Source organism: Dipodomys spectabilis, unplaced genomic scaffold (assembly GCF_019054845.1).
Source record: "Dipodomys spectabilis isolate Male_0828 unplaced genomic scaffold, ASM1905484v1 ptg000289l, whole genome shotgun sequence".
Lineage (NCBI taxonomy): Eukaryota > Metazoa > Chordata > Mammalia > Rodentia > Heteromyidae > Dipodomys > Dipodomys spectabilis.
The window spans coordinates 3,606,226-3,619,475 of NW_024870966.1; the positions used below are offsets into that span (position 1 = coordinate 3,606,226).

At 53.2% G+C, this 13,250-nt stretch overlaps 1 protein-coding gene across 1 annotated transcript in view; it reads left to right on the forward strand.

Moving 5' to 3' along the window:
• The window catches only part of Htra1 (HtrA serine peptidase 1), a 43,097-nt gene extending 32,293 nt beyond the window's left edge, over window positions 1-10,804 (forward strand). Inside the window, exons 4-9 of the mRNA XM_042701436.1 lie at window positions 3,046-3,240; window positions 4,006-4,038; window positions 5,742-5,856; window positions 7,323-7,380; window positions 8,796-8,891; window positions 10,094-10,804. Of these exons, the coding sequence (XP_042557370.1) occupies window positions 3,046-3,240; window positions 4,006-4,038; window positions 5,742-5,856; window positions 7,323-7,380; window positions 8,796-8,891; window positions 10,094-10,262 (666 nt within the window). The 3' untranslated portion in view covers window positions 10,263-10,804. The remainder of the gene's footprint in view (window positions 1-3,045; window positions 3,241-4,005; window positions 4,039-5,741; window positions 5,857-7,322; window positions 7,381-8,795; window positions 8,892-10,093) is intronic.
• The last annotated feature ends 2,446 nt before the right edge of the window (window positions 10,805-13,250 follow it).

Consider the following 13,250-nt stretch of genomic DNA (forward strand, 5'->3'; position numbering starts at 1 on the left):
TTGGCCTGAGGATGGCGGCTGAGAATGAGACCCACTTGGATCTGAACAGGCTGAAGAGCCTGGGGCTGGTGTAGCCAGCTCACACCTGTGGGGAGCAGGGGCCCAACAGCGCCCCAAAGGCACTTGACTTCACGGAGAGCTGTAAATCTGGCCTGGCCGACATCTCGACATCTTGGCACCACCTCACTCCTTCGCAGGGATTTCTGTCTATAATTAGAGTCCAGGAGTCAAGGCTTCTGCATTATGGGATGGGATGCAGGTCCAAGACGGCGGGGAAGGGGGGGAGAAGGGGGAGGAGATAGGCGGGGGGCTGTTCTTTTACTTAGCCAGGCTGCTTGTCAGTTGGGAGAAATCTTTCCATCTTGGAACCTCTGTTTCCTCATCTGTAAAATGGAGAAAACTGTGCCCTGAGTGCCTAGGTCGCTATGAAAGGACTTTGTTGTCTTTGGGCAACAGGTTCCTATCTTTCCACTAGGCCCAGGTTTGCATGAGAAGTCACCCCTCTGCGCCCCATCCCAGAGGTTTCCTCGCTTAGTTCTGTCTTGCGATTACCTTTCACAATCTATGACGTGTCTGAGTGAATTAACAAACAAGTTAGGGGAACATGACGGGCGGTGCTGCTCACCAGAGCGTGTGTGACGGGTGGCCATACTCCCCGAGGGCCCCAGTGAGGCCTGCTTCCTGGGGACACTCGGAGTCGGCGTTCTCATCAGCACTCTCCACCTTGTCTAAGCCCATGCGGTCATCCGTGACTTCACTGTGCTTGGGCCAGGCTTGTCCACAGAGCGCCCTGGACCTGTGGTGGCAATGAGAAGTGTCCCACGGAAGCCTGGCTATCCCGGGGCAGCAGATACCACCCAGGCCTCCATCTCTTGCCTTTGTGGACATCTCTCTCCCACTGTCTTCACAGCTTTGCCTCTGGGCCTGAGTCAGACTTTGGAACAGAATTTCAGGACAGAGTTATCTTTAGGTCTCTGCCATCTAAGGCCTCTGAGACATGGGGCTCATGTCTGGCTCCCTTCCTAGGAGGTGGGGGAGGGGCAGTGAGCTGGAAAGGGAACAGTCTAAATAATGATTAAATTATCCACAGCAAGTCCTACCTCAAACCTTCAGATATGGTCTCTCCTTTGTGGCCAAGGCTCGGCTGGGCCCAAGTCTGAATGTGACTTCTGCTTACCACTCCACTTCCTTGGCTGCCAGGGTGATCTATGGTAGATGCTTTGCCCCATCCCTTGGTCTGACTCTCAAGGCCAGCCCTGAAAAAGATAGGACCTCCAGCCAGTCAAAGGAATGGCACTGTCACAGACAGACCTCCCCAGAGTGGCCGTGAGCACCAGCCGCAGGTCTCCCACCCACCCGTGGTGATGGCTGAGGTCATTCTTGGCAGGGACAGCTGGCCCAGGCCCAGGGTAAACACGCTAGGCTGAGCTTTCTGCATGGAGTATGGGGCTATGTAGGGAATGCCACAGGCTTTAGCCTCAGATGACCCCAAAGGGGAAGGTTCATGGACAGTGCCTTACAAGGTGGCATGCGATGACTTGGACAGCACAATGGATGGAGAAACACCACCCCCATTGAGTTTGTTTGGACCACACACTGGGTACGCTACCCAGGACTCAGCTGGTGCTCACACCAGCCTGACTGCGTTCTGAGAGCTGCTCAGACTCTTAAGGGACCTGGTTCTCAAAATAGAGCAGGGAGACGGGTGGGCGGGGCCTGACTGGTTAGAAGCTCAGGCTGGAGCTCAGTTCCAGCAGCCTGGCCCAGGCTCTGTGGGGAGGCTTGGTGTCTGTGTGCTGAGGGGTGCTCCTCCTCATCCTCACAAACGTACAGTCAGGGAGGTCCTGATTCTTCTCCACAGTCCTCACATGACTTCTTAGCCGGCAGCCGGGACAATTCCTGTTCCTGAAGTACGTGGAGGATGAGGGGTGGTGGTGGTGGTATTGTGGCTGAGAGTTGGGTTGTGGCTCTCATTCTCAGGGGTGAGCCCCTACCCCATGTCCCCATAACCCTAACCTGGAAGCTCTCTATCCTTATCTGTGTCACGAGCCCAGTGACCACCTCAGCTCTCCGGTGTGGTCTGCACTGCTCTTGGCAGAGTTGGGGCTGAAGTGAGGACTGCTTCCCACTCACCCCTCCCCCATCCCTGCTCTGCCCCTTTGCCTCCTTTTCCAAGGTGGTCCGACATGAGGCCTCCTGAGTTGCCGTAGCCTGAGGTCTGGGCCGGCTCTTGGCTTCCTGTGCCTGGTAAACGTTGGACTCACTCAGTGAGCAAAGCTGAAGTACTCAGGAGGTTGCTGGGCTATGGGTGGGAAGAAGGGAGCAGGGCCCGAAGGCCTCGTGATGGACTGGGAGTCTCCAGGTCTCTTCTCCCCTTCAACTGGAACAACTCTGGAGCGGGTTCCATGGTTCCATCTTGTTCTGAACAGTGCTCAGGCATGCAGAGGTGGTGAACAGGTCATGGACATCTTCTCAGGATGTGAGAGCCAGCACTGCTCAGGCATGGTGTCCAGCCCTGGAGGCTGCTGCCCCCTCTCTCCGGCCCTTTGCCTGCCCAGCTCTGCCATGTGCTTAGTACAGGGAGACAGAGGAAGCTGGCGTGAAACCCTGCCCACAGAGCTCCTCACGTCCCAGAACCAGGGAAGGTGTGCGCGTGGGAAGTGAGGCAGGTTCCAACGACTCCCCAGGCCGGTGGGGACTCAGCATCCTGCCTTAGGCCTTCTGTAAGACCACTCTAGGCAATGGCCTCGATCCACAGTTCCCAGTGTCCTCCTCGGTCCTCTCCTCTGAGCAAGTTTATGCTCCATGATAATTAGAAACTCCAAAATGGCTTCCGTCACTTTCCTGGCATGCCTTGGTGCCTGGTCCCCCTGTTAGCTGGCTTCCATGTATGGTATATGGATTATAGTGGATTTCCCAGCCCCAGCAAAGGGTGCCAAGCTGAGCTCAGTTCTCCAGGCTTGGTGTTTCCAAGTGTCCAGTCACTGTGTGGTCTTCCACTGTGTCCACACTGAACAAATGCCACCACATCCCTTGTCTTTGCAGGGAAAGCTGCCCGTCCTGCTGCTGGGCCGCTCCTCAGAGCTGCGGCCGGGAGAGTTTGTAGTTGCCATCGGAAGCCCCTTTTCCCTCCAAAACACAGTCACCACGGGGATCGTGAGCACCACGCAGCGAGGCGGCAAAGAGCTTGGGCTCCGGAATTCAGACATGGACTACATCCAGACAGATGCCATCATCAACGTGAGTCCCCTCCTCAACCCCTCCCCACCGCTGGCAGAGTTATGCCAGGAAAGCTGGTCCTAGAGATGGGGGCCAAATCACGATCTTCACAGTGTTGTCTAAGGTTCCCTTTGAACCCCTGAAGCAGAGGAGGCAGGCTTGGCAGCACTCAGGCAGCAATCACCACCACTTCCGCAGCTAACACCTCGGGTTTGCCAAGAGGCTGCCCTGGGAGGCGCTCCTGGCCTGCCCACTGGGTCAGGGCTCCCTTTACACAGGCGCCATCGCCCGCAGGAAGCGGGGGCTCCGTGTGACCGCCGTTCTCGGTCCCAGTCTGAGCACCAAGCCTCCACCACTCCATGTGACTCCTCCCATGAGTGCTCCGTGCCGATCCAACCATGGAATCTTTCCATCATCACAGATTTTCCATTTCAGCTTTCTCCCTGTAGGATCAGTGTTTGTGGAAAGCAAGCTTTTCTCCTCACATCTGTCTAATGCATAAGAAACCCAATCCTTGCTACCTCTTGTCGGTGTTATTCCAAAATTTTATAGTCAGTGCATGTGAAGTTCTGGAGCTAGAGCAAGCCGTGGGGGACTCCATCGTGCGGTGAGGCGGGGTCCCACAGAGGGGCTGTGTGGGTTTGAACCGGGGGATCCTGGAGTAAGCGGACAGCCCGCCTCACTCCAGGAGGAGGAAATGGCTGTGGGGTGAGTGCAGTAGTTCAGACAGCTTCTAAATGTCCTAAAATCATCACGGTTATAACCTTTCTGTCTCTTTGATTTCAGTATGGAAACTCCGGAGGCCCATTAGTGAACCTGGTAAGGCCGTTCAGTTCCTATGTTGCGGCATTTTGGCTGTTTGGCTTTGCTTTCTTTTTACATATGACCTTGCCCAGTGCATGTGATATAACTATCTTAAAGCGAGCTCTGCACATTTTCACCCACTCACCGAACCTGAGATTTTTCTGGAAGGAGTGAGGCTGGAGGACGTGGTTGCGTTTCAGGGCTACGGGCGAACACACACAAGTTCAGTCCTTCCCAGCAGAAACTGAGCAGCCTGGTGCCGAAGGCCTCAGCTGTGCGAAGTGCCTCAGGGTGGCCAGGGGAGGAGGAGCTGCCATGACTCAGCCATAGGCTTGGCCAAGGCCAGAAATCCTTCCTAAAAGCCACTCAAGTGAGAGGACTCAACCCGCTCACAAAGATCTCTTGCTTAGTTAATACTCAATACTTAAGCATAAAATGGAAGCTCAGAGCCATGGACAGCTGGAGGGTCATTCATGGAGGACGGCCTTGAGACCTTCTGTAGTTAAGCCTAGGGTGAGGGTGGCAGCCTAGGTGAGGGTCCGTGGGCATCAGGTACTAACCTTTCAGCATTGTTGGGAGGAGCAGTCGCCACTGTGGCAGCTTTTCTTTCCCAGCAGTGGAAATGGGAATGCTCAGCTATGCCCTGCCCAGTCCCCCCCCTCCCCTCTCCCCCAGGCCTGCAGGGCTGCTCCCTCTGGGGGAGCTGCTAAGGGTAGAGCTGCCTGTTCCCAGCAGAGAAGCCCTTCAGCCCAGGCTCCATGGTAGTTTCTCTCACTATCTGCAGTCACACCAAGGTCACTGAACTTGGGAGAGGCAGGAAGGGTGGCAGCCATCTTGAGATTCAAAGATTCTGGGGACATTTCCCTGTGAAAGGAGCAAATACTGCGGATTTCAAAACTGCCTGTACATGCAATCACAGTTCCTTCCAGATCTCTCCATCCTTCTGGGGCAGAGCTTCCAGATGCCCCACCCCCAATGCCCCTCCCCACCCCCATGCCCCTCCCCACCCCCCGATGCCCCTCCCCACCCCCATGCCCCTCCCCACCCCCATGCCCCTCCCCTTGCCACTCCAGGATCTCCTTCTGCCAGTCCTCTTTGTTCTCTGACATAGCCACAGATCGATCTTTCTTTCTCTTTCTCTCTCTTTCTTTCTTTCTCTTTCCTTCCTTCTCTTTCCTTCCTTCCTTTCTTTCTTTCCTTCCTTCCTTCTTTCTTTCTTTCCTTCTTTCTTTCTTTTCCTCCCTCCCTCCCTCCCTCCCTCCCTCCCTCCCTTCCTCCCTCCCTTCCTTATAATGAGCCAGGCTCCAGTGGCTCACACCTGTAATCCTAGCTACTCCGAAGGCTGAGATCTGAGGAATGCAGTTCAAAGCCAGCCAGGGCAGAAAAGTCCGTGAAACTCTTATCTCCAATAAACCACTCAGAAAACCAGAAGTGGTGCTGTGGCTTATGTGGTAGAGCGCTAGCCTTGAGCTGAAGAGCTGAGGGACAGTGCCTGGGCCCAAAGTTCAAGCTCACTGACTGACAAAAAAAATTAATAATAAGTAGAATTGTACAAAATTATGGGGTACAGTGTAACAATTCAGTGTATGCATGCAGCCTGTAAGGATCATAGTAAGATAGCTGACATTTCCATCTCTATAAGCTTTCCTGAAAGACTTCTTTCATTTACTCCTGTACCCCTTTTGGATTTACTAAGCCATTTCCACTTTGCTTTGCAGGATGGTGAGGTGATTGGAATCAACACTCTGAAGGTGACTGCGGGCATCTCCTTTGCCATCCCGTCTGACAAGATCAAGAAGTTCCTGACTGAGTCTCATGACCGGCAGGCCAAAGGTAAGCAAGACCCAGACAGCCTGGGAAGCTTGCAGGTGTTCCGTCCTGAGGCTTAGCTGCCCTCTGGGGACTCAGAGAAGGGAAAGATAGCAGATTCTGCCACACACAGGCTGGCTCTTAGGAAAAATTGAAAGGATCTGTGTATGATAAGCCTCTGACATTAGGCCACAGGTTTTGTGCTATGGTCATGGAAATTACACATGGTCTCAATCTACTAGGTACCAGCTATGAGCCTGGATGACTTTAGTGTGTTATTTTGCCTATCTCTTCATTGAACACTGAATCCCTTTTCCTCGTCAGATGGGAATTACCATTTCCATTTGGCTGCTCTTTTATTCTGCTAGTGTTAATTCACCTGTCTGCTTTGAGACAGACAAGTCATCCTTGACATTATTTTTGTGCTGATAGTCACCTAGGGCTTGAACTCACAGTCTTATACTCTCACTTAGTTCTTTTGTTCATGATCAGCATCCTACCACTTAACTTGAGCCACACCTCCAGTTCTGGCTTTTTTACTGGTTAATTGGAGATAAGAGTCTCTCAGATTTGTCTGCCTGGACTGGCTCTGAATCACAGTCCTCAGATCTCAGGTTCTTGAACAGCTAGGATTATAGACCACTGGCGCCCAGCCTTTATTTTATTATTTTAATTGTACTAATTTATAGGCAGTGGGCAGCTTCGCCTGGGGCCTGGCAGGTGTGATGTTTATGTTCTGGGAAGAGGCTGACTGGCAGTCAGCAATCAGATAAGTAAGATAATGTCCAATGGCAACAAGTGCCCAAGGAAAGGAGGCAGAGAAGATGTCTGGGAGTGACCGGAGGGGCTGATGGTAGCTGTGAAATGTCTAGGAGAAGGTGCCAGCAGAAGGGGTGGGGTGAGCAGTACGGACAGGAGTAGTAGATTGGGCAGCCAGTGAGCCGGGTCCTGTGTGGCCCACAGAGCAGCAGTGTGGCTCCACAGGGTGGTAGGAGGGAGGCCCGCAGGAAGCCATGACACAGGGCCTGGATTGCACCTTCACTATACGAGATTAGGGAAGTGAGTGGTGTGGTGGATGTCTTTGGAAAAGGCCGCCCCAGAGGCCCGTGGGGAAGATGGAGGCTAGTGAAGGGGCTCTGCCAGTCATCCATAGGAGAGACAGATGCTGGGGCTCTGGCCAGGCTGGTGGGCAGTGGAGTTAGAGCAAAGCAGTCCCATTCTGGCCTCTGTGGGGAGTGGAGCTGGCCTGGGGAAGGATCAGAGGCCGGGCTGAACCAGTGAGGAATCAGGATTGACCACTCCTCAGCTGAAAGGATAGGACTTTCCCCAGGTCCCCCAGGAGGCCGGGCTGTAGACCAGGACCGAACCACAGCCAGCCCAGCCATGACCTCAACACTGCACCCTGAGACACTGGACTGCCTGCTCCGGGTCCCCCCCCTCCACCCCCTGTCCTGCGCACTGTGCTGACCTGTCCCTTGTTCTTTCACCAGGAAAAGCCATCACCAAGAAGAAGTACATTGGTATCCGAATGATGTCACTCACATCCAGGTGGGTTAACACATGCATGCATGTGCTTGGCACTTAAGTAATTCTGAATCTCACAAGGTCATCACCTGACCCCTGAAAGGTAACTGCCCACTGCCATCAGATAGTTCAGCACCTGCTAAAACGAACACTCCCTGGGGAAGAAGAGAGGCCTAAGCCTGGGCCCCTTTCTCTTCTTTCTTCCTTCTTCTTCTTCCTCCGATCCAGAAGTGTCTGCTCTTGTCTTTGAAGGCAGGCCTCAGTGGCCCAGGGGCGGCTCATTCTGCTCACTCCGGTCTCCCTCTCCCCACTCCCCTGAGGAAACCGCATTCCAGGAGAGCCCCGGCACCTCCCGCTCACTCTGAGCTGTGGGAGGTGGCTGCAGGAATGCCAGGGCAGGCCTCTGGCATGGCAGCCACAGATGATGGATGGGCTTGTTTTCCAAAGCTGTCGAAGTTGCCACCTGGGGTTGCCAGGCTCATGATGGACTAGAGCAGAGACCTAGAGGGAAAACAGGGGGGTGAGGGGGATTGACAGTGAGGCTCAGAGCAGACTCATCTGGCATGGCTAAGACAGTTGTAGTCCAGGAAGTAAAGAGTGGAGTATACTCACAGATACATTATTACATGAATTATTACAATTCATGTAATTATAATTATAAGGCAATTGTCAAAATATTGAGACGGTTTGATGCATATGTAGAGAGAATCATTCTTAGCATCCTAGGAGGTGATTTGCCAAGACTAAAGTGACACCCCCTGGTTGTCTGGAACCAGGAGAGATGGAGGTGTAGGGACAGAGCAGAGACTGTGGGGTCAGTCCCTGCTCTGCTTCCTGCCTGATGACCTCGGAAGTGCCTGGGCCTTCCCTGCAGGGTGTGGGCAGCGGTGCAGGCGCATGTGCTGGGCAGCCAGCTCGGGTGGGTGAGGGTGATCGCCAGCCACACGGGCTTCCTGTACTTGCTATGTGCCAGGCACTGGGAAGGGGCCTTCCTTGATGACCTCATCTGATCCTCACAATGGCCCTGTCATAGATCACTATGGCTAACTCTATTTTCTGCAAAGGAAAAAAAAAGGCGCAGAAAAGCGAAGCCACTGCCCAAGGCAACCCAGCTAGCAGGTGTCAGTCGGGACCAGACATCAGCTAGCAGAATCTGTAGACTGAACCACACATCAAGACTGTCTTGCTCTTTTGATGTTTAACACTATTAACTGATTAATAAATAGTAGGAATAATAATAGTAGCAATGGAAGTACTTCCCCACTGTTGAGAAGTGGTCCTTTGCCTCTCTCAGGTGGGTGGTAACAAAGTAGAATCTGAACTCAGAGGAATTTTTGCACGGGATTAGAGACGAGGCGGGATCTGGCTGGGGCTGAGTGCTGGCAGAGGAAAGCCTGTGGGTGCCTAGTATTAACACGAAGGCGTTTCCCCCTGAGCAGCAAGGCCAAAGAGCTGAAGGACCGCCACCGAGACTTCCCAGATGTGCTCTCTGGGGCGTATATCATCGAAGTCATTCCCGACACCCCGGCAGAAGCGTGAGTGAGAGTATCTTCTCTTTTGCCAGTGTTCACGTGGCTTCTCGTGTCACGGGCAGGGGAGGGAGCATGTTCTTTTTATACTGGCCTGGGGACTCATGTTCACCTTTGAAAAATGTAGCTGGATATCGTGTTCCCCTTCTGCCGGCCCGGTCTTCCCCTCGGCTGGACCGAGGGCTTTTCTGCTTCTCAGAGCCATCAGACCAGACGAGCAAGAGCAGGTTTTCCCCTGTGGAAAGTCAGGGGGCAGAGATGGGGTGATGGAGCAGTGACCACCATGACCTCAGGACACATCTCCTTCCAGAACCTTCTTAACTGTGTCAGTGAACAGTTAGGCCACACCTGTTTTCAGGCAAATGACACAACTGCCATCAAAGGAACATCAAAAGATTGGCTCAGCCTAGCGTCAGGCCTAATGTAATATCTAGAGAGACGCTTGGGGCTGGCGCTAGCTGGCTGGGCCTGCTTCTTCTATGACTGACAGAATGAGAATGGAGAGGGTGAGAATTCATTTTCACATGGTTGAACAAACGTCGCAAAGTAACCAGAGCACTTTGTGGCGGGAGAACACTCTGAGCAATGACATTTCCTGTGTACACTCACGTGTCATCGGGACAGAGCCATGCCCCTTCGATTTCAGACCCTGCTGGGCTTTGTGCTGCTGCTGTGCCAGTGAACTAGCTAAGGACAGAGACCAAACATCCCATGAAGCCTAAAGTACTTCCTGTCTGGTCTTTTATGGAAAAAGATCGCATCTTCCCTGTGTTAGGCCAGGCCGGTCCATGAGAACATCTGGACCCTGTCACAGACAGGAGGAAAGTCACAGCCACAACAGACATGGCCCACTACTCTTGGAAGACTTGCTCTTTGAGTCACAGTGTCTATCACAAGCAACTTGGCCTCCGTCACAGTAACATGGCAGGTTGTACCACATGTATCTGCACCCCCATCTGGGGTCGGTCTGTCCTAAGATCATACACATGCCACAGGCACATCTGTAATGGATGTACTTGAAGATGTGGCCTAAAAATACCTCCAAAGAAAGCGCCACCCACCGATGGCATCAGTCACTCTTTGCTGAATCCACACCATCTCTGAATCCTGGACCCCTTTGTACTGGGCAGTTTGATTCTAAGCCACACCTCTCTCGATCACTTGGGTGGCCTGAACACATTACCAATATGTTTCCCTTTGTGTTACAGTGGCGGTCTCAAGGAAAATGATGTCATCATCAGCATCAATGGACAGTCGGTGGTCTCTGCCAATGACGTCAGTGACGTCATTAAAAAGGAAAATACCCTCAACATGGTTGTCCGCAGGGGCAATGAAGACATTATGATTACGGTGATTCCAGAAGAAATCGACCCCTAGGTGGAGGCAGGAGCTGGACTTCATGTTCCCTCGAACACTGTCTAGTGGATGATGCGTGGGGACTCTGGGCTGGTGGCAGAGGACACCTGGGACTCTTCGCCACCGTCTCCTCGGTTCGGTGGAAATGCCCTGGCCTACAGAATCCTTCTTGATAGTTTGCAGGCAAAACAAATGTAACGTTGCAGGTGTGCAGGCAGAAGCTCCGCCTCTGTATCCTATGTATGCTGCGTGCTTGCCCTCGCCAGCTTGGGCCGCTCCTGCGTAGACAGTCAACATTTGTCCCTTCCTTTAACTGAGCTGTCGTCTTAATCTGACTAATGCAGTTGACGTGGTGCGTAGATGAGAGGAAGGCCCCTGGGAACCAGAAGGGTTCTGGCCCTGGTGACATTTCCTCCGAGTCAGCACCGACGAGGTGGACGCGTGGAGACCACGGGTGGTGAGCCCTGGCTTCTGAGCTGGCCAGAGTCGCCTCTTTTAGGAATCTCTTCAGAACAGGGGAGCAAGATGACGTTGAATTTGAGCTATTAAAGTACTTCTTCATACTTGGCTTCTGAATGCGTTTCTTTCTCATAGCCACCCACGGTCTTGGTGAAATGGTTCTGATGGCAGTGGGCTCCTCAGGAAAATCATGTTGTGTGTGAGTGAGTTCAGAATCACCCGGAGGGATTTGCCGGTGTTCTACAACCCTGCTTGCTCACCCCGGCTTTGTGAATAAGCCTGGAGACAGTTCTACTTGCATCTGGAGCTTTTCAAACGAAGGGGAGTCTGTCAACCCCGTGTACCATGCAATCAGTCAACAAAGATTTTTCTGGGCCTCTGCTGTGTGCCAGGCACTGGGCCAAGCATGGCGGGCGGTGGCCTGAGCAGGACAGATGCAGCTTCCCTCCCTTAAACTTCCACCAAGAAGGCAGGCGGCCAGTCAGGAGTCTACCACAGAGCCTCAGGACAGGCCCATTCTAAATTCTCAGAAGGCACAGAAGGGCAGCCTTGGTTTGAAATAAGAACTAGATAGACCTGCAGTCTTGGAGAGTTGGAAGCAGGAATCTGTCAGCATCTTCTCACAAGGCAACCAAGTGCAGGCTTTCTCTGCTTAGAGAACCGCTCTCTCCAAGAAAACCTTCCAAGAGTTTGTAAAGCTAGGCCCATGAAGGCTGTTACAAAACAGCCTGTTGGCCTGAGAGTGCACAGGCCTAGGTCTCTGAAGAGAGAGGCTGCTGATGGCAAGAGCCAAAGGTCAAAGGCTGCCTAGCCCTCGTCAGCCCTCAGGGGGAGCTGGCAAGGGAGGGAAGTCCTGACCTAGAGCTTTGTTCTTCCTCTGCTCACAGATCCATAAGGTCCAGTTTGTAGCTGGAGAGGCTGTGGAAGGCCAAAGGCCTGAGTGCAGTACAGGGGCTGATGCTTTCCAGCAACGGCTGCGTGGAGAGTGGTGCTGAGCAGCTGTGGCCCTCTTGTAGCCTGGGGCCAACCCAATCCTCCGCTAGGCTGGTGTTGGAGTCAGAAAGGAGCCAGCAAGTCCTTTTCATTCTTGGCATTGTTTTGCATTCCCTCCCTCCTATTTAAAGATCACGCCTAGAGTGGCTGATGGCTTCCAGGTTCATTCTCGGATGCTGCGTGTGCACGGCTGGGAGGAAGGGAGGGGGCCTGTCCCTGTGCTTAGTGAAGGCTACAGGTCAGGTGTGAACAAAGCACCAGGTGGTGCAGAGGTCAGAGCCAGCCCATCTGTCATCAGCCTGTGGGCATCGGGGAGACCGCAGCTGGTTCTTCTGGAAGAAGGAAGCCCAGGGCCTCGGTGGAGACCTCTGAACCCTCCACCACCTCTCCCGGGGCAGACAGGACTCTGGAGGGAGGGGGCTGTTCTGCCTGTGGTCATGCCCAAGCTGTAGATAGGACAGTTCAGCATATCATGGTACTTGATTGAGGGGCTCCGGCTTCTGGGGGTGCTGCTTGTCCTGGTGCTCCTTTGGGGACCCTGGGACCTGGGGTGCTGCTTGCCCTGGTGCTCCTTGAGGACCTCAGCTTCTGGGGGTGCTGCTTGCCCTGGTGTTCCTTTGGGGACCCTGGGACCTGGGGTGCTGCTGGCCCTGGCACCACCCTTCACTGGTACTGGGAGGCATCCTGACATCTCTCAGGACACTTGTTTCTTCTGCTTGCTTTGCACTGTGATGGAGGGTTTTGCACATAAATTAGCCTTAGAATTCAGGCTTTTGAAGCCAGATAGGGTTGCATTTAAATCCAGTGTCTGCCTCTCACTGGCTGTGTGACTTTGAGCAAGTTGCTTAGTCTTTCTGTGCAGTTTTCTGTCATCTATAAAATGAAGGTAATAGTAATATCTCTTTTCTTCCACTTTTTGGAGCATTAAGTTATTTTATGGTGCACATGGTAAGCGCTTGGTAATTAATATTAGTGACATAAGAGTGTCTTCGAGCCTTGATTTTCCTTATGTAAAATGAGGAATAATGATTTCCCAGTACAGGTGTAAAATATGACAGTAAGATAAATACACGTTCTCTCCTGGCCTGCCATGATTCTCTGTTGGGTGCTTTCTTCCTGTGTGTCAGCGATCGCATGGAGCATTGAGCAGTCATTAGCTCGCTTAGCCTTGGAGCAGTTCTGAGGTGGAGGCCACATTTATCCCTTCCATTAGGTAAAGAGCTCAGACTCGCAGCTCCAGCTCCAGCCCCATGGGCTCTCTGCGAGCCAAAACTCCAAGACCATCCTGTCTCTCCTTCCGTATCTCTCCTTAGCCTCACAGGCGATCATAGAACCAGGCTCACAGTTCCTCAATTCCAGTCCTCCTGGCCCTCCCAGATCCCTCCGATGTCCCTTTCACAGCCTCTCCCTGGTAGCCAGCAGCCTCACCTCTTCTGTTTCCTAGGAAGACCTCTCCTGCTTGCCACACAGGGGCTCACCCATACCTCCTCCTGCCTCAGCTCTTCCGCTGTAAGCTTCTGTGGCCAGCTTTGCCAACTCTAAGGGCCATCATCTGCT